This window comes from Danio rerio, chromosome 12 (genome assembly GCF_052040795.2).
Source record: "Danio rerio strain M-AB ecotype USA chromosome 12, GRCz13ab, whole genome shotgun sequence".
NCBI lineage: Eukaryota > Metazoa > Chordata > Actinopteri > Cypriniformes > Danionidae > Danio > Danio rerio.
Window position 1 is genome coordinate 51,510,001 of NC_141032.1, and position 22,481 is coordinate 51,532,481.

Below are 22,481 nucleotides of genomic sequence, written 5' to 3' on the forward strand. Positions count from 1 at the left end.
TGCTCAAACTTACACACACACACAGATTTACTGACATATACATATACTGATTCATACTGACATAAGACACTAACACACACAAACACTCACTCACACATATATACACAACGACACACACACATACACACTGACACACAAACACACACAAGCTTACTGACATAAAAACATACAGTGCAAACACACAGGCACTGACACACACTCACACACACACACACCTGTTTGATGGTGAAGTCGTTGATGAGGTGGTGGTTGTGTTCGTTCAGGTTGCAGTGCAGGGACACACAGTCGCTCTGGTACAGCAGGTCCTGCAGTGTGTAAACGCGCTGAACACCCAGCGAGCGCTCCAGACCGTCCTGCAGGTACGGGTCGTAGAAGATCACGTTGAAGCCGAACACTTTGGCCCGGACGGCGACGGCCTGACCCGACCGACCTGCGCACACACACACACACACACACACACACACACCAACACTCAGCTCTGCTCAGAGGAAACACTTAACAGACTGACTGTCCTTTGGTGATGTTGCTGCTGTTTTTGCTCCATTGACTTCCATTATAATCTCATTTACTGACTGTAAAGTCACGACAGCAGATAATCAACAGTATTAATGACACATTGTGCCTCTTAATCCCAACAGGGGAAACCAGCAGCAGTCAAGAACACCTGACATCTGCTGTCATGACTGTGCAATCAATACATGTGATTATAATGGAAGTCAATGGAGCAAAAACAGCAGCAACATCACCACAGGGGAGTCAGTCTGAACCGTACAGCAGGGTTAAGAGTGTGTGTGTGTGAGTCTAACCGAAGCCGATGAGTCCGAGTGTTTCTCCGCGGATGCGTGCGGCTCCGGACGCCACCTCTCGGATCTGCTCCACACTCTGCACACGCGTGCCCTCGCGCAGAGCCTGGTATAACCACGTGTTCCTGCGGTACAGATTCAACACGTGACACAGAGTCGAGTCCGCCGTCTCCTCCACTGCTGCTGACGGGATATTACACACCGCAATACCTGCAAACACACACACACACACACACACACACACACACACAGGTTTGTTTACAGATATTTTAGCCCTCCTGTATATTTTTTTCTCCAACCCAGGCTCATTTTGGAAACGTAGCCCCGTGGACGTTTCTGAAGATCGCGAAATCACCCCCGGGAGGAACGTATTTGTGCAGTTTTTGTTTTTTCGCAAATCCACGAGAGGTCGCTGTGCTGCGCTTTTCCACCTCTTGAACGTCTCTCAAAGGCCGCCGGAGGCCGATGTCAAGCTACTGAACGACTGAACGATTGACAGGGCGGCCGGCCAATCAGCCGACCCGGCCACCCTCCTCCTTCTTTCCTAAACCCAAGCGATGATTTACAAAATTTGTGCAGAAAAAGAAAAGCCCTGACCGATTTTGACCGAGTTTTCAGATTTCACCACGTTTGCCTTGTCACAAACTCGTTCGCTTTTATTTTTTGGATTCTGTGTTTTGTCTTACCTGATTTCTGGAACTGCTCTTCCCCGGACTCGAACCTGGTCGTCGAACGCAGCCGGCTCCTCCTCCTCTGGGCCTCCGCTCCGCTGACGTAACACGACGAGCTAACCGGACAGACTAGTTGCAGCGGGAGAGCCCTCCACGCAAAGGTGAGCTGTCAGCCCAGTCGGCGAGTGCGAAGAGGAGCGGCGTCACACCGCCCCATAGCATTCGCTTGAAAAAAAACGAAATGCAGCCATACGAAATTCCGGCCATGTAAATCGCGACCTCCAGAAAACATCCGCGGGGCTACGTTTTCAGAATAAGCTTGGGTTGGATTTCTTCAACATATTTCTAAACACAATAATTTTAAGAACTCGTCTCTAATCACTGATTTCTCTGTGCCATGAAGCACTGTGATTGGCATTCTCCCTTTGTACGTGTCATCAGAGGGGGAAAGCCCCGCCCATTAGTCTCCATCTCATTAGCATGTCCAGCAGGCCTGAGTGAGAAGCAGCCGTCTGTCCATTAGCCATTAGAGTGTTTGAGCTGCTAAAGATGATGTCAGCATAGACTAAGAGGATTACAGATGTGGAGTTCTAGATGATCAGCGACAGGAGCCACATAGACTGACAGAAGCATCAACACACTCACACTGAAGCACAGGTCTGCATTCACACAGCTGTACCAACCAGATTTCTTTCGACACAGGAATGAATTTCCGAAAAAAGCGCGGGAGCAGTCGGTAACTGGTTTAATTTAGGACGGGAGCAGGCAGTCTAACAGTATCGCTCCCGATACCCGAGCAAGCGAGCACACATATGTATGTGTGTGAATGAGACAGTGAATGTTGAATGTGAATGTTGCTGTGTGTGCGTGCGCGTGGGTGCGTGAGTGTGTGTGTGTGTGTGTGCGCAAGAATAAGAGGTGTATGTGTGTGTGAATGAGAGATGTGTGTCACTTGCCTGGTGCTTGTGTGTGTGTGTGTGTGTGTGTTTATACAGACAGCTTGTTAAATGCTGTCTGGACTTTGTACAGCTGGGTGTTTTTTGGTTTTGTTCTCCCACTGCTCTTTAGCAGGAACAGGTGCTGCGGGTAGAAAACAGGGCAGGTCGGGCAGCCGGACAACAAATGCTGAATTTAAGCAGGAGCAGTCGGGTTCGGACTAAAGGCTGATTCATACTTCTGCGTCAAGCGCACGTGTATGCTATGGCATCGACGCATAGCCCTACGCATAGCCCTCTCAAAAAATGTAACTACACGTCGCAATGACACGTAGAGCAAGCTCTGTGATTGGTCGGCTTGGTAGCGCTGACGAGTCTGGGCGGGACCGAGAGCCGCGCGAATGGCGCTAGCCCAATGGAGCGATTGTTTACAAGTGTGAAGTCCAGTGAAGGAGCTCCGGATGGAAAGTTTTGTTTTGTGTTTACCTCATAGTTAAAGTTGCTGCACGTCCGCCGGTTCCTGCCTCAAAATGAGCGAGTTTGAGCCACTTGTACATCCCGGAAGTGTTCAGGAAAATCAAAAAAGCAGCGAATAAACTCGACACAGAGGAACATTTACACCTCACTGCCAACTAGCGTTTCAGAAGTTATAATGCAGACCCACAGAGACAGCGCGCAGAAGTGTAAATGCACAGCCACGCGCGTTGCATGCGCCGTGAGTTACCCCGGTCACTTGACGCAGAATTATAAACCAGGCTTTACATCTGTCACTATGATGACGCACAGCTGTCTGTAGCTCCGCCCTCTTCTGAATCTCATTTGCATTAAAAGCGACAGTCACCAAAACACCACTATTAGGATCAAAGCCTGAACGAGTCAGTTTCAGAGAGCTGGAGAACACTATCTGTGTGCTGTTCTCTGCTCACACACACACACACACACACACACTCTAGAGACAGCAGAGACGCATTTACAGCTTGCGGAAAGAGGCAGGATAGGTCTCCTCTAACAGTGTAATTGATGCAGTTGTTCACATCCCAGTATCAGCAGTATGACCGCACACACAGAGAAGCCGCTAGTACAGCATGAGCATGAGTGTGTGTGCTGGTGTGTGTTACCCATCTCTCCGGCTGCTTTAATGTCGATGTTGTCGTATCCGCTGCCGATGCGGATGACGATTCTCAGAGCTTTAAACTTCTCCAGATCTTCTCGGGTGAGTGTGATGGTGTGATACATCAGAGCACCGACAGCCTCGTTCAGCACCTGAACACACACACACACACACACACACACACACACACACACAGCATTACATTAACATTGAAGGGTCAGTTCATGCAAAAATGAGCACTTCCTCATCATTTCCTCACACTCAAGTGGTTGTAAACTCTTACAAATACCTTTCTTCTGCTGAACACTGTGTGTGTGTGTGTGTGCACATGTGTGTATCTCTGTACTTGTGTGCTTGTGTTAGTGTCTGTGTGCACATGTGTGTGTGAGTGTCTGTGTGCACGTGTATGCGCGTGTGTATGCGTTAGTGTTTGTGTGTGTGTGCGTGTGTGTGTCTGTGCACATGTGTGTATCTCTGTACGTGTGTGCTTGTGTTAGTGTCTGTGTGCACATGTGTGTGTGAGTGTCTGTGTGCACGTGTATGCGCATGTGTACGCGTTAGTGTTTGGGTGTGTGTGTGTGTGTGTGTGTGTGTGTGAGTGTGTGCGCATGTGTGCACATGTGTGTATTTGTGTGTGTGTGCTTGTGTTAATGTATGCTTGTGTGTGTGTGTGTGTGTGTGTGTGCTTGTGTTAATGTGTGTTTGTGCCTGCGTTAATGTGTGTGTTTTTGTGTGCACGTGTTGTTTGAGTGTCTCTGTACTCGTGTGTGTGTGTGAGCATGTGTCATTGCAAGTGTGTTTATGTTTGTGCGTCTCTGTGCATGTGTGTGTGTGTTTGTGAGTGAGTGTGTGTGCTTGTATTAGTGTGTTTGTGTGTGTGAGTGTGTGTGTCTCTCTGTGCATGTGTGTGTGTATGTGTGTGTGCTTGTGTTAGTGTGTCTATGTTTGAGTGTCTGTGTGCACGTGTGTTTGAGCGTCTCTGTGCGTGTGTGTGTGTGTGTGTGCGTGTGTGTGTTTGTGAGTGAGTGTGTGTGCTTGTATTAGTGTGTTTGGGTGTGTGTGTGTGTGTGTGTGTGTGAGTGTGTGTCTCTGTGCATGTGTTTCTATGAGTGTCTCTGTGCATGTCTGTGTATGTGTTTGTGTTAGTGTGTATGATTGTGTTAGTGTGTGTGCTTGTATTAGTGTGTTTGTGTGCTTGTGTTAGTGTGTGTGCTTGTATTAGTGTGTTTGTGTGCTTGTGTTAGTGTGTGTGTGTGTGTGTCTGTGCATATGTGTCTATGTTTGAGTGTTTCTGTGCGTGTGTGTGTGTGAGTGTGCTTGTGTTAGTGTGCTTGTGTGTGTGTGACCTTCTCATGGATCTCCTGTGTGGACTGGGCGTCACAGAAGGCAACGGTTGCCAGATCTTTAAGGATGGGCATCTCCACCGTACAGTCCCGGCCGTCCAGCAGAGCCACCAGAGGACGAGGATGAAGAGGCCCGTTCACCAGCTGAGGGCGGATACCTGCACGCACACACACACACACAGTGGGAGAGTGAAACATGCATTGGTAAATCACAAGAGCAAGCGTTCAGCAAGAAGGTCTCTGGTTCGAGTCCCAGCTGGGTCAGTTGGTGTTTCTGGGTGGAGTTTGCATGTTATCCCCGTGTTGGTGTGGGTTTCCTCCGGGTGCTCCGGTTTCCCCCACAGTCCAAACACATGTGCTATAGGGGAACTGATCAACTACAATGGCCATAGTGTATGAGTGTGTATGGGTGTTTCCCAATGCTGGGTTGCAGCTGGAAGGGCATCCGCTATGTAAAACATGCTGGAATAGTTGGTGGGTCACACACACATGCACACATGCACGCACACACACACACACACACACACACACACACACACACACACACACACACACACACACACACACACACACACACACACACACAGTTCATCCTAAAGCACTTAAGAAGATTTGAGAGCATCTTTAACCCAGTGACATCATACAGGAGGTTCACGAAATGATGGGAGAGAATGAGCCAATCAGAAGCTGAATTCAAACACTGGTAACAGTGTGCAGTGCTACTGTATATTGTCTGGGTTGGTGTTGTATATTACATGTTATATATACAAGTATATCATAAAACAGACTTATTACACTAGATACTATTTCTGATATTATTTCAAACCATTAACATGCCAGTAAAAGTCACTTTGTTAAACTTCAGAGATCAACATCCCATAATGCAATTCACCACCGGATATAAACACAAAACACTTGTCAATCCCAAAACAGGGAAGCTGTTCATGAGCAGATATGTTGTACAGTATAGTTAAATCTAAGAATTAAATGGATTGTTTACTCCCAGCATCAACAACTGCTCTTCGAGTCTGACGTCAGTTTAAGTCACTCATCAGATCAAGAGTCGCTCTGCTGAAACTCCTGTTCACTGATCGCCTCTCTCCATCTATCAGCCCGCTTTATACTCGACATGTCCGCTAGTTCGCTTGAATGCACGTGGCGAATGTGACGTCATCGCTGTGTTTGTGGAGATTTGCTTTGGGTGCGCGACATGAAGGCGACATGAAGGCTGGCGGAGCGCTTTTTTTTTTTTTTTTTTTTGAGTCGAGCGAACAGTGCGCGAGGCGCCGCATTTGATTTGAGTTGAATCTAAAGCACTTTGAAGAGATTCTATCTGAAACAGGTATGACTATATGTAACCCCGCCGGTCCTACACCACCCAACCCGCTCCGAGCTGGGATCGAACCAGCAACCTTCCGCATGGGAGTCGGTTGCTCTAACAAGGAGGCTAATGACCATGGCTTCTAGTGTCTGTCGCTAGAGCACCTTTAGAGGTCAGAGGAGTGAGGTTTACCTGCACAGCACTTACTAGCTGTCCTCCAATATATATATATGTAACCCCGCCGGTCCTACACCACCCAACCCGCTCCGAGCTGGGATCGAACCAGCGACCTTCCGCATGGGAGTCAGTTGCTCCACCAAGGAGGCTAAAGACCATGACCTCTAGCGTCTGTTGCTTGAGCACCTTTAGAGGTCAGAGGAGTGAGGTTTACCTGTATAGCACTTACTAGCCGGCCTCCGTTACACTCACCCCCCTACACCTCACTCCCATCCGGGTCACGGCACCAATGTAATCCCGCCGGACCTACGCCACCCAACCTGCTCCGAGCTGGTAGCGCAACCGACTCCCATGCAGAAGGTCGCCGGTTCGATCCCAGCTCGAAGCAGGTTGGGTGGTGTAGGACCGGCGGGGTTACATATACATACATCTTTATAATCTGTGATCATAGAGATATCCAGATGATCAATAATTATTGGCTAGAAATGGCAACAGCCGTGAGAAAGAAGGAAAGACTTTGTTTAAAAGTCTGGAAAACCCTGAGGGATGAGTTTGTTAAAGCCAAAAGAGGCCATGGCAAAAGTGACCCGGATACACTATTACTGAGTGTGTTTTTCCTCCATTTGCAGGTTTTACACTGATGTAGATATTACAGTTTTAAATTTAAAACAATTTAATAGTTACAAAACTATAATTAAGGAGCAAACTATTGCTTTGATAACAGGGAAGGAATATCTGACCCTATCGGTAGGCCCACACGGAATCTGCGCAGATGTTTAGCCCATCATTAATTCTGTTTATTTACTTGAGTAAACGTGTGTAAATCTGTATTTATTTAGTTTTTTTATTAATTACGGTAATATTATTGACTAACGAAAAATGTTCATCTGATTTATGTACAATGCAGTGTGTACAGTCATTTTTCTGTCTTTTAGTAGAGATATTACATGAGAGATCTGCTTTGTTTACCAAATGAAGTGAATATAATTGGATTTGCATTTTAAACATTAAAAAAAGTTAAAAAGATATATTTATTTATTTATTTCATATATTGAGGTTTTAGTTATGATACTCCCAAAATTCTCTGCAGAAATAGCAAAAAACGTCTGCAGATTCCGTCTGGCCCTAACTATGGCTTTACAGTATACTGATGTCTGTTTCTTTATTGGTGATAATAGTCAGGAATATTGGAGCATTATTGCATTTTTTGCATAAGTAGAGAACAGAAACTAGCCAGACAGTCATGTGTCAATTGTGGAGCGGCATAAATCTGCTAAATCTGTATTATTTAGTAAATCTACTCTTTTTTTTTTTTAACTTTTTTTCTTGCCATAATAAAAAATGTAATGGTAGAGCACCTCATGTTCTGTTGTCAATAATATTTAACTTTCATGGGTAGAACTGTCTGAGATATGAACAGAAGCAAGTGACGCATCAAAGTTTGATTTAAAAAACATCTTAGATGCTGATAAAAATCTTTATAATTATTACAATAATGTATAAAAATAATTAGTTTAAAAATCTTTTTATATTATTTTGACATGACGTAGTTCCCGGAAACTTAACTTCTCTGTTTATCCGTCTGACTTTATGGCCAGTTTCTTTAGAGCGCCCCCTGGCATTTTAAACAATATCAAAACGGCGAACACAGCAAGTATAAAAGCATTATCCGCTTCATGAGGTGCACACACAGTCAGGGGAGATGCGCCATGCAGCATCAGGCGAAAGTATAAATCCAGCTTAAGCCTGTTTTCCATCCTAATCTGAAGCAAATCATTTCAAAGTTCACAAAAAAAGAAAGAATTATCTGCATTATCAGAGTGGCTGAATGTTGTATTGGAAACTTAGACAGCAAACAATGCAAGCATAATGGAGTCAGGTGAGTTTAAAGTCTGCATGAGCCAGAAGCTGCGAGCTGATTGGATATAGTAAAGTAGGCGTGTCATTCAGAAAGATGGGGAAAAGGGTTTGGGGAGAGTTATCACAAGCTAACAGACTCCTCCCCCTCACCATGCCTTTGATGTCATAGTGACAGCTGAAGGGGCGTGGTTAAGTGTGTTAGCCCCGCCCACTACCTCAGACTGACCTAATCTGAGAATTTAACTGAGAACAAACAGATCTCGACCTTTTCAGATCTCGATTAAAGATTGCAAGGGCAAACTATTTTTTTGCTCTTAATAACATGCACAGATGAACAAGCAATGTGCCCTAACAACATCAATGTGTTCAGTTGGATTTCATGTTTATAATAATAATAATAATGGACTTTATTTAATACAGTGCCCTTAAAAGGAACATCTCATAGTGCTTTATCTACATATAAATACTGGCAAAAGATACAAGATACATGCATAAAAAAGCCAAAACAATGTTCATTCCTCAAATGTGTTTCCCTCGGCCATTTTAAGCTTTAGCTCTTTTAATTCATTTATTTGCCTTTTCATAACTCATTTTTTCTGATTCGATACTTCAAAATGTGCATTAACACAGGCTCGTGTGCTTGCATAGATATATACACAAGATATCGCATATGGACCCTGAGCATGCATCAATAGCACTGCCACATTTGTACAGGGCTCCCAGGACAAATACCATTCAACCTCACTGGTCAAGACTAAAGTCAATGTAAAGATTATTATTCATTCATTCATTTTCTTGTCGGCTTAATACCTTTATTAATCCGGGGTCGCTACAGCGGAATGAACCGCCAACTTATCCAGCAAGTTTTTACACAGCGGATGCCCTTCCAGCCGCAACCCATCTCTGGGAAACATTCACACACACACTCATACACTACGGACAATTTAGCCTACCCAATTCACCTGTACCGCATGTGTTTGGACTGTGGGGGAAACGGGAGCACCCGGAGGAAACCCACGCGAAGGCAGGGAGAACATGCAAACTCCACACAGAAACGCCAACTGAGCCGAAACTCGAACCAGCGACCCAGCGACCTTCTTGCTGTGAGGCGACAACATAACTACTGCTTCACCCAAGATTATTATTATTATTATTATTATTATTATTATTATTATTATTATTATTATTAGTTCCTTCATTTGGCCAGGAGATCTCAGTCTGGAGATCTTCTTCCAGTGAGATCTGGTCAAGATGGCAGGCAGCACATAAAGTTTCACATAAAAATCACAAAAACAAAACCACAAAATCACCGTTCATAAAAAGATCATTAAAACCATCAAAAAACCATTACAAGAGTCCTTTAAGATGTTGTACAGAAGATTTTTAAAAGTACTCAGAGTCGGAAGTGTGTCAAGACTGAGCTGATTTTGCAGGTCACTCCAAGCCTTGGGAGCATAAAAGGAGAAAACATGTTTGCCAAGTTCTGATAAAACCCTTGGGACTAATACAGGAACCAGATCTAGTGTTGGTTATTTATGTGAAATGTTAACAAATTAGAAAGTTAGGATGGTAATTTACCTAAGAGAGCCTTTAAAATAAATAAATAAATAAATAAATAAATAAGCACAGGTTTAATTTTCTCCTTTGATATAAAAATATCCAGTCTAAGGAATCATAAAAAATACAGTGATGTGTCCGTGAGTCTGCGCCTGTGATGAAGTGTACTGCTGCATGATCAACAGACTCTAGTTTTCTAAGTAGCAGCTGAATGCATATATATATATATATATAGATCAACATAATCAATTCAAGAGTTCACACTTAGCTGATAATTAATAAAGCGTATTTAGCATGCTGTCCCGGGAGAGAGCCCTGAGCTCGTAATATCCTTGAGCCTGGGGCTCCCTCCTATTAGAAGGGCGAGAGGGGAGTTCGAGCTCTGGTAGGTCTCCAGAACTCCCCTGCAGTATGCTTCATCACAGGACAACAATTGTTTGACCGGTGTAAGAAACCTAATTTTGGCCTAAACTTTTTCAGTAACTTGTCAATGTGTATATCAAAGGCTAATCTCTCATCAATCTAAATACCTAGAGATTTGTAAAAGCTAACTCTTTATATTTGAACATGGCTAAAAATCCTGTATCTTTTTTTAATTTAAAACCAATTTTAAGTCCTGCAACGTACACTGTAATACGTGAAAAGCGTTCTGTAAATACTGTACAGCTTGGCTTAAGGAATGTGCCGCTGTATATATTATTGTGTCATCGGCATACAGGTGAGTTTTAGCTGATTCTATTCCATGACCTTAATCCTTGGGGAATCTCAGTGTTGACATAAAGAAAGGACGAATTATAATTTTCACCAGTCCCTCATTGAGTGCGCGCTGAAAAGCAGTTTTCAAACCAGTTTAGAGCAGGTTGACTACAACCTAAAAGCCCAACGCCCCATTCACACGAGGCTTCAGCATCAACACTTGACTGAAGGCGTGTCTGAAGTTGGGGCTGAAGCGATCGTCATAGCAGCGTCAGCCAATGAAATGTAGTCAGCAATAGGCCACTGTCTAGCTGCTGTGTTTGCATACAGCGATCTGATTGGCTGACGCTTCCATCGACTGATTCACTATGCAGTTTGGCAATGCCTGATGTCACCCATTTAAAGTGAATGGGAAGCGTTGATGCTGACGCCTCGTGTGAATGGGGCATAAGTCTCTGTAACATTAGTTTATGATCTACAGAGTCAAAAGCTTTGGATAAATCCATTAATAGAGCAGCGCAGGACTGTTTACTGTCTAAAGATGATGTGATATTGTTTAAGACTAGCATAGCTGCAGTAACAGTACTGTGTCCCGATCTGAACCCTGAACGGTAATCCTGAAGAATATTATTAACTGACACATATTGTTTTAGTTGGTCATTTGTCAATGATTCAAAGATCTTTGCTAAAACTGACAGTCTGGAAATAGGACGGTAATTATTTGGGTCTGCAGGATCTCCTCTTTTTAATAATAGGGTAACCATTGCAGATTTCCACATTTTAGGTATCACATTAGGAGTGAGACTTAAGTTAAATAAAGAGGCTATAGGTTATGCAAGAAGATCAGCTGCCAAACGTCAGAAATAAGGGTCAATTTGATCAATTCCTGGTGATTTTTTAATTTCTAGAGTCTCTAGAGCACTGAAAACCCTAATGAGTTGACTAAACTAAATTAATTGAATAAACTCGTTGCGTCAATTTAATTCAGTAATGGAGTCTCCCAAAACTTGCATATTTAAGTTAAATTGTTAAGTTCACCAACTTACGTAGTAGTAAGTATATATATATATATATATATATATATATATATATATATATATATATATATATATATAAATATATGTGTGTATGTGTGTTTGTGTGTGTGTGTGTGAGTGTGTGTGTGTGTGTGTGTGTGTGTGTGTAATAATATACTGTGAAAGAAATGTTTAAATAAATTTTAAACAATAAATAAGTGGCCATTTATTCACACTATGATGAATAATTATAACTGAAGCCATTTATTTTCTGATTTAAAAACCTTGTAACTTAGAAGTTGCACATATTAGAATATTACAGTCAAGTTTGTGAGCATTACTTATTTTTTTCAAAGGATTAATTATGATTTTGAGCTCACTACACTTGAAATCTTAAGTTTATGCATTGTACGGTACAGTTTTTATGGTAGAGTTAAATTAAGTTAAATTAACTCATATTTTTTAAGTGATAGGACCAAAATGCAAAATTTTAAGTTGTGTTCAGTCAACTTTACTTAATCGTTCAAGTAAAGACAACATTAGGGTTTACAGTGAGCTTTACGAACCTGTGCGACAGTGGGAGCTGTTTCGAACAGGCTCAACAAATGTATTTGAAGTATGGGCAAGTGAGTTGGGAGACACTGGAGTGTAGTAATGAGCAAACATGCGGAAGATGCTGAAGATGCTGGAGATGCTTGAGTGTAGTAATGAGCAAACAAAGAAAACAAAGCACAAACGCAGAACATTTCACAGGGAAGATTTAGTTTTTTACGTTTTTGTATGTTCTGAACTTTTGTGCTCAACAGGTCACGTTATTGATGATAATACAGTCACTTACTGCATTCACCATCAGACAAAGCAGCACCAACTCACTAAATAAAAGGTCTATGCTAGTTTTATTGAATAAAATCTGCAAAAAATGTAAATGAAATATGTTAACAAGACGCTGCACTGTCAGAAACTTGTATTATTGTCAGCTAAGTGAAATAACAGTTAGTTTCTGAAGTAACTTATAAGGTTGCCTAATAACATAACAGTGCCTGGGCCTCGATGTGCATTCTGTCCACCCGAAACTGCAGAATATTACGATTGCTATATACCATTGTACAGTGCATGTGGGAAGTATTGATTACGCTTCACTTTTTCCATGTTTTTATTTTACAGCCTTATTCCTAAATTAATTAAACTTATTGATTTCCTCAACATTCTTTACACAATCCCCCATAATGACAATGTGAAGAGAGAGTTTTAGAAATTGCTGCATATTTATTAAAAATAAAACATTAGTAAAAGTAAAATCACCTGTACATCAGTATTCACAGGCTTTGCTCAATAATTTGTTGATGCACCTTGATGTTGATGCGATTACAGCAGGGGTCACCAATCTCGGTCCTGGGGGGGCAGGTGTTCCTGCAGGGTTTAGCTGTAACTTGCTTCAACCCACCTGCTTGTATGTTTCAACTATACCTAGTAAGACCTTGAGTAGCTGTTCAGGTGTGTTTGATTAGGGTTGGAGCTAAGATCTGCAGGACACCAGCCCTTCAGGAACAAGTTTGGTGACCCCTGGATTACAGCCTCAAGTCTTCTTGAATATGACACCACAAGCTCTGCTCACCTGTCTTTGAGAATTTCTGCCCGTTCCTCTTTGCAGCACCTCTCAAGCTCTATCAGGTTGGATGGGAAGTGACGGTGTGCAGCCATTTTCAGATCTCTCCAGAGATGTTCAATAGGATTTAGGTCTGGGCTCTGGCTGTGCCACTCCATTGATATTCTGGCGGTGTGCTTTTGGGTTATTGTCCTGCTGGAAGATGAAGCGTCGCCCCAGTCTGAGGTGGAGAGCACTCTTGTGCAGGTCTTCATTCAGGATGTCTCTGTACATTGCTGCATTCATCTTTCCCTCTATCCTGACTATGCCGAAGGGGCATCAACAAAGTGTTGAGCAAAGCTTGTGAATACTGATGTACAGGTGATTTATCAGCTTTTTATTCTTAATTTGCTACAATTTCAAAAACTTTTTTTCACATCGTCATTATGGGGGATTGTGTGTAGAATGTTGAGGAAGTTAATGAATTTAATCCATTTTGGAATAAGGCTGTGACATAAAAACAATGGCCAGTGCCCCACTGCACCTTGGTTCCACATTCATTTTAAAGGAGCGCTACCCTGTACTAAAATAGCTCTACTGACGCATTCCTTCCAATAGACAACAACCGTGTAGGCGATATCTAATGTAAATATCTGTGATGCGTTTGAATAAGTGTACTGTCATTTTTCTGACCAATTAAATGCTCTCTAGTATCTGACAAGCCCCGCCCACTTTAAGATGTTTAACATTTGCTTTTCACTTGAGGCTTTTGAGCTCAAACACTCGCTGACAGAGCTGTGAGGAAAACACCAAACGCTATTGGCTGTTCTTTTATAAAGGGGAGGAGCAACTCTATGCACCGCCCTTTCTTCATGATTATCTCAAACATTGCATTAAGCACTGCACATTAAAAATCACTGCACAGGAACTCTAAGTGATGTGAACTCATCATGGAATTATAGTGTGAATTAGAGACAACACACACACACACACACACACACACACACACACACACACACACAGTCTGTGCGGATATTCAATATCCAGGGGCTGTTCCATTTACAATGGATGAATTATTCACACTGACCTCCATCCACACACACACACACACACACACACACACACACACACACACACACACACACACACACACACACATACACACTGCTGACATCCAAACGCACTACTAAAATCATGATCACATCACACCAAACCTGTTTGCGAAAGCAAATCAAACAATCAAACTGGTCTTAAAAGTGAGTGTTCAGGGACACACACACACACACACACACACACACACACACACACACACACACGTCTGTAATCTCTTCTGTCTTTCTGTGTGCTCAAGATAAGCTAATTAACCCGTCCACGCATGTCTTCATTACCCATCATGCACTGCAGCCACAGGTGTTCAGGTCTGTAAGCAGTTCAGCTGATCCTGGAGCAGGTCACGTGTCTCTCTCTCACACACACACATACACACACACACACACACACACACTGACCTGCGGTGTGATCCATCGTGCTGCGGGCGGTGTGTGTTTGCCGGTGAGCTGCAGACGCTGCTCTGTTTAACAATGCTGTTAATACACTACTTATGAAACCAACCAACCAAGAGTTTAAGACAGGCACCGCAGGGCACCTCCCACTCAACACAAACACACACACACACACGCACGAATACACACACAACTACTGGACTTCTGTAAAAGACATTTGTGTGTATTTTTAAGCAGAGATGCAGACGGATCAGTGACGGTCCTCAACTCCTGTGTGCATTAATTCCACTGTATGATGACACTGTAACTGATGTTGCCTGGCAACAGACCTGGTGTACACATGGCAACAAGCAGCAGATGAACACACACGAGAGAAGATGGAAAGAGAGAAAAAAAGAAATTAAGGAAGGAAGAAAGAAGGAAGAAAAAAAATTTAAAATGACAAAATGAAGGAAAGAAAAAAAATAAAGAAGGAAAGAAAAAGAAAAAAGAAAGAAAAAAGAAAGAAATTTAAAAAGAAAGAAATGAAGGAAAGAAAGGAAGAAAAAGAAACAAATTATTTAAGGAAGGAAGGGAGGGAAGGAAAGATGGGGAAAGTAAAAAGAAAAAAATGAAAAAAGAAAGAAATTAACGAAGTAAAAGAAAGAAAAAAAAGAAAGAAAAGAAGAAAGGAAAAATAAAAAAGAAATGAAGGAAAGAAAAAGAGGAGGAAATTAAGGAAGGAAGGAAGGAAGACAGGAAAGAAACTGAAGGAAGGAAGGAAAGAAACAGAAGGAAGGAAATAAATGGAAGGAAGGAAGGAAGGAAACGGAAGGAATGAAAGACAGGAGAAAAAAAGTGAAATAAAAAAAGAAATGAGAAGAAAAGAAGCAATAAAGGAAGAAAAAAAGAAAAAAGAAAAGAAAGAAAGAAATTAAGGAAGAAAGGAAGGAAAGAAAGAAAGAAGGAAGGAAGGAAGGAAGGAATGGGAAAAAGGAAGAAAAAAACGGAAGGAAAGAAAGAAAGAAAGAAATAAAGAAAAAAAAGAAAGAAAGAAAGAAATTAAGGTAGGAATGAAAGAAGGAAGGAAGGAAGGGAGGAAGGAAGGAAGGAAGGAAGGAAGGAAGGAAGGAAAGAAACGGAAGGAAGGAAAAAAGAACAGGAAGGAAGGAAGGATAAAAACAAGGAAGGAAGGATGGAAGGAAAGACGGGAGGAAAAAAGTTTTTATAAAATTAAAAAAGAAATAAATGAAGGAAGAAAGGAAGGAAGGAAGGGAAGCTGACCTTTTTGACCTTTCTAGAACTTTCTCCAACTGTCTGCTGTAAAACAGCTTGATGGTTGATTCAACGTTAAATCAACGTTATTTCAACTCCACAGTAACACTGAGAGTCTGCCGTACACATCAGCAGATCTGAACACAGACTGCCCAAACACAACATCACCACCACAACCTCCATCACCAGCAGCTCGACAGGCTCTTTAGAGGAGTTCACCTGAAAACACTCCACCATTTCACCAACACACACCGGTCAAACACACACACTGGTCAAACACACACACTGGTCAAACACACACACTGGTCAAACACACACACTGGTCAAACACACACACTCGTCAAACACACACACTCATCAAACACGCTCGTTCACCACAAAGTTGCGTCAGTGTGTGTGTGAGAGTATTTTCTGGAGTGTAGATCCTCAACTGTGTGACGCGCTCTTGTGTCTCTGCACATCCTATTAACACTAATGAGATTTCAGGATCTAAGACTATGATTAGGCCTGCAGTGAGGTACAGCGCTCAGCTCAAACTGGACACACACACACACTTTTCACTTGAACAGAAAGAGAAATCCACATGCACTGAAATATTTCCTCATTGGATTTGCTTTGTTGTTTAAAGGTAAAGGTTTTCCAAACAACTGAAATGGGCTGAATTTAAAGAACAGCTGAGGCTGAGCGTGACTAGATATAATGTGTTTGGTTAAATTCAGCCCTCATACATTGTTTGGAAGCCACTTACCTTAAAACAATTGAAAAATCCAACAAATCTTTTTTTTCCGACTGTAAAAATAAAAATGCTGGGTCCACACAATCAATCTTGAGTTGAGACAACATGAAGAAAATGAGTTGCCTTATTAGTTTTACAAATTTAAATAAATTAAACATAAAACAATTAAGCTGTGCCAAAAAAATAAATAAAACTCAAGAATGCTGTTGTTTATTTATTTGTTTTCTTTTTGGCTTAGTCCCTTTGTTCATCAGGGGTCGCCACAGTGGAATGAATCGCCAACTATTCCAGCAAATGTTTTACACAGCATATTCCTTTCCAGCTGCAACCCAGTACTGGGAAACACCCATACACACTCATTCACACACACACACACACACTCACTCATACACTACGGCCAATTTAGTTGATCAGTTCCCCTATAGCGCATGTGTTTGGACTGTGGGTAAAACCGGAGCACCCGGAGGAAACCCACGCCAACACGGGGAGAACATGCAAACTCCACACAGAAACACCAACTGACCCAGCCGGGACTCAAACCAGCAACTTTCTTGCTGTGAGGCCACAGTGCTGACCACTGAGCCATCATGTCGCCTGTGTGGTTTAGCTTATTTTAAATAAGTAAACAAATGGCAAACATACTGTAAACATGCTTGTCTATGCAATGCTACATATATGCAAATGTACACACATACACACACACACACACACACACACACACACACACACACGCGCACACACTTCATCATACACCCCAAAACTCAAAATCTGTTCATAAATTTGCATATTTACGAGAGCCCATTCACACCTCTGCATACACACATTCATACTGGCAGAGGAAAGGAACGCGAGAGAAGCACTCAGCATCAGATCATCCTGAAAACTATTTAGAAAATGCACTGCAAACGCAGGTTTGTTCAAACTACACCATTAAAATGAGCTGAAACAACACAACTCTTCAGATTCAGTTTTTGGGTCAGCGTAATTGTTCAATCCACTTACATTTGTAAAAAGTAATAGCATAATGTATAATTATCCTTATAATTCGTAACGGGCTCTATGCACAGAGTTTCATAGCCAACGATGATCTTCTGGTGAAGCTTAATGTGACTATTTTCCATTTCACACGGTTGTTTTTACAGCATTGATGTTGTAATATTACAAAACTGTTAAAGAGACTTCAGCATTCATTAAGTTGTTCAAGGGTAAAACAAGATGTAAGATGTATAACCGTGGGCTTAATTTGTGCTGGAACATGCCGGATCCAGAACCTCAGATATCTGATCCAGCACCTCATTTTACCAATCCCCCTACTCACCCGCCCTCCTCCCCTGTCTGCTGTTTCACTTTGTTCCGCGACTCCCCAATGCTCTTCACTTTCGTCCGCGACAACCAACCCCCGCCCGGGCTCTTAACTTACGTCCACGACTAACCTCCGCTATCCTCACAGCCTGAAGGTCCTGTCCTCACAGCAAGAAGGTCGCTGGTTCGAGTCTCGGCTGGGTCAGTTGGCGTTTCTGTGTGGAGTTTGCATGTTCTCCCTGTGTTCATGTTGGTTTCCTCCGGGTGCTCCGGTTTCCCCCACAGCCCAAAGACATGCGGTGCAGGTGAATTGAGGAGGCTAAATTGTCCATAGTGTATGAGTGTGTGTGTGAATGTGTGTGTGATTGTGTGTGTGGATGTTTCCCAGACATGGGTTGCGGCTGGAAGGGCATCTGCTGCATAAAACACGTGCTGGATAAGTTGGCGGTTCATTCCGCTGTGGTGACCCCGGATTAATAAAGGGACTAAGTCAAAAAGAAAATGAATGAATGAGTTTTAAGACTGTGTAATTATTTTACTGAATTTATTTACCAGAAAATATAATGATAGACTCTTTAAAGAAAAAACCGAAGAACTAGGTAACGTCACCTCTTGTCTGGCTAACATTCAGCTCCTTTGGAGCCACAGTAGTGCAATTTGCTTAATCAAATGCACACAAATGACATTTACTTTTTGTTCAAACTCATTCAATCATTTCTCATTCAAAATCATCCATTCATTCATTCATTCATTCATTTTCTTTTCGGATTAGTCCCTTTATTAATATTGATCTTTTGTTGAACCGACAACTATTCCAGCATATGTTTTACGCAGTGGATGCCCTTCAAGCTGCAACCTATCTCTGGGAAACAACCATACACTCTCATTCACACTCATACACAACAGACAATTTTAGCCTACCCAATTTCTCTATAGTGCAGGGGTCGCCACAGCGGAATGAACCGCCAACTTATCCAGCATATGTTTTTACGCAGTGGATGCAACCCAATTCCCCTGTACCACATGTGTTTGCACTGGAGGAAACCCACGCCAACACGGGGAGAACATGCAAACTCCACACAGAAACACCAACTGACCCAAACCAGTGACCTTCTTGCTGTGAGGCGATTGTGATTTGTACTGCGATTATTAGTTATTTACATTTACATTTAGTCATTTAGCAGATGCTTTTATCCAAAGCGACTTACAAATGAGGACAAAGAAGCAACTTACACAACTATAAGAGCAACAATGAATAAGTGCTGTAGGCGAGTTTCAGGTGTGTAAAGTCTAAGAAGGAAAGTATTAGTAAATTTTTTTTTTTTGGGTACAGTTAGTGTGATATCCAGAGAGGCAATTGCAGATTAGGAAGTGAAGTGGAGACTAAATAGTTGAGTGTTTAGTGGTTTCTTGAAGACAGCGAGTGACTCTGCCGTTCTGATGCAGTTAGGGAGTTCATTCCACCAACTGGGCAGATTGAGCGCGAGAGTTCGGGAAAGTGATTTCTTCCCTCTTTGGGATGGAACCACGAGGCGACGTTCATTCACAGAACGCAAGTTTCTGGAGGACACATACATCTGCAGAAGTGAGAGCAGATAAGAAGGAGCAAAGCCAGAAGTTGCTTTGTATCAAACATCAGAGCTTTGAATTTGATGCGAGCAGCAACTGGCAGCCAGTGCAAACGGATGAGCAGCGGAGTGACATGTGCTCTTTTAGGTTCATTAAAGACCACTCGAGCTGCTGCGTTCTGGAGCAGCTGAAGAGGCTTGATAGAGTCAGCTGGAAGCCCGGCTAGTAGAGAGTTGCATTAGGCAAGTCTGGAGAGAACAAGAGCTTGAACAAGGAGTTGATTTATACTATTGCTGTTGTCAGACTGTGCTCAGTATAAATGAGTTCACCCGATATTGAAAATGAATATTTTCTTCCATTTCTCAGTGAATATAGGTCGTATATGCTGGTGCATTTGAACAAAACAGATTTATTAAACAGATATATTTATTAAAACAATATTTTAGTCACTGAACATCTTTAAAAATAGAAAGATAATACATTTAAATTCATGCAAAATATTGGAAAAATATTACAAACTACAAAATTTCAATAAAATATTTATAAACGTTTTGTGTCTTTAGAATTTTGCTCTTTTTATTTTTTAATTTAATATTTTTCCCCTAACATATAAATATGGGTGTACTAATTTTGGACCATTATAACTTATTTGGGCGACAACGGTGGCGCAGTGGGTAGCACAATCACCTCACAGCAGGAAGGCCTCTGGTTTGAGTCTCGGCTGGGTCAGTTGGTGTTTCTGTGTGGAGTTTGCATGTTCTCTCCGTGTTGGCGTGGGTTTCCTCCGGGTGCTCCGGTTTCCCCCACAGACCAAACACATGCGCTATAGGGGGATTGGGTAAGCTAAATGGGCCGTAGTGTATGTGTGTATGTCTTGGTCCTCCAGGCTGGGGGTTGAGCTAACAACCCACCTCATAAAAACTGGCCCTGGGAGTGAGTATTACAACTTATTTAGTCAGATTTGGCTTTAGTACTGACTAATCTAATGTATATGTACAAATATAATATTTTAAAGCATCCTATAATATTTTAAATGAGAGATTTGTGAGGGGTGTACTCCCTGTATTTGTTGGCAAATTGATTTAATGTATAAAAATAAAAGGGTTTCTTTGTCCCTTAAGCTTCAGCAAAGACTTGTTGATGAAGGTGAGTCTCCTCAAGTCATTCAGGAAGTTCAGCCTGGATCACAAACACTGAATCCCACTAGAAAGGGCATATAAATAGTGTCCTGGTCTAAAAACAGAGCTCTTAGCCAAATCTGCTTTGCACGCCTCATGTGTACTGATAGAGGGAGGTTCATATGCACGTATATAAAGTCGCAGAGCTTTCATATTTTGCATTTACACTCCACAACATGCATGAATACAGCTTTACTTCACTTATATGTAGCTATTGTTTGCTTTTTTGCATGCACATTCCAATTGACAAATCATTGATGAATCATATTATGTTTATTATACCTGCTTGAACCTTTTTGGGCATTCAGTGTGGACAGCAATGTAGGAGTTTCATTTTACATGCAACCTGCTTCCTTACTGTGCATATGGCCATAAACACTCTGAATACTGTGAATACTGTAAATACTGAGAAAGAGTGCTGGGAATGACTGTAAACTTGCAGCATTTCGAGTACCACAGAATAAACAATAGATCAATATTGACGAGCACAAATGACGGATAAAACTACAGCCAGCGGAGAGGTGAGGAAAGCAGAATAGATGCATTGTTATTGTTTCAGGTGAAGCTATAAAGGATGTGATTATACAAGTCATTCATTCATTTCCTTTTTGGCTTAGAGCCTTTATAAATCAGGGGTCGCCACAGTGGAATGAACCGCCAACTTATCCAGCATATGTTTTTACGCAGCGGATGCAACCCAATTCCCTTATACCACATGTGTTTGGACTGTGGGGGAAACCGGAGCAAACCCATATCAACAAGGGGAGAACATGCAAACTCCACACAGAAACACCAACTCATCCAGGACTCAAACCAGTAACCTTCTTGCTGTGAGGCGAACGTGCTACCCACTGAGCCACCATGCCGCCCACATTTATACATATTACAATATATAATATACTGCTGTATTATAATATTGACAAGCAGAAGTTGTCTGCAACCAAAACTGCAACCAAAAAGAGATGTAGAGAAAGGCAGAATAGATATATTGTGGTTTGTTTCAGATTAACCATTGTGGATATGATTATGCAATTATAATTATTATGTTATATATTGTTATATATTTTAAAAATACTGCCATTGTGTAATATTGACAAGCACAAGTGACAAAGACAGACAAGGAAAGCAGTTGCATCCTTACTTGTTTCTAAGTGAAGCCATGATGGATATGATTGTACAATTATATTTATATTAATATATCTATATATTTATTATATCTAATTAAAAATACTGCAGTTGTATAATATTGACAAACGAATAGTTGCTTCATTACTTGTTTGAAGCCATGATCGATATGATTATACAATTACAGCTATTATAATGTATATTATTATATATACAGTAATTAAAATACTGCTATTGTGTAATATTGACAAGCACATAAGACAGTTAAAACTACAACAACAAATGTAGCGATGTAGAGAAAAGCAGAATAGTTTGATCATTACTTGTTTAATGTGAAGCCATGGTGGATATTATTGTATGATTATAATTATTATAATATATATATATATATATATATATATATATATATATATATATATATATATATATATATATATATATATATATTTATATATTTATTTTTTTATTATATTAAATTCAAATATATTACAATATTGACAAGCACAAGTGACTGGTAAAGCTATTTAAACCATTGTGGACACCTTTATACAATTATAATAATCATAGAAAGGTAGAGAAAAGCACAAAAGTTGCTTCATTACTTATTTGAAGCCATGATGGATATGATTATGCAATTACAGCTATTATAATGTATATTATTATATATACAGTAATTAAAATACTGATGTTGTGTAATATTAATAATAATAATAATAATAATAATAATAATAATAATAATA

At 41.3% G+C, this 22,481-nt stretch overlaps 1 protein-coding gene across 1 annotated transcript in view; it reads right to left on the reverse strand.

Moving 5' to 3' along the window:
* ctbp2l (C-terminal binding protein 2, like) overlaps positions 1-22,481 on the reverse strand; it is a gene marked incomplete at its 5' end in the record, with an annotated part of 49,462 nt that overhangs the window by 8,208 nt on the left and 18,773 nt on the right. Inside the window, 4 exon segments of the mRNA NM_001015064.2 lie at positions 216-430; positions 807-1,013; positions 3,528-3,672; positions 4,867-5,021. Coding sequence (NP_001015064.2) covers positions 216-430; positions 807-1,013; positions 3,528-3,672; positions 4,867-5,021 — 722 coding nt within the window.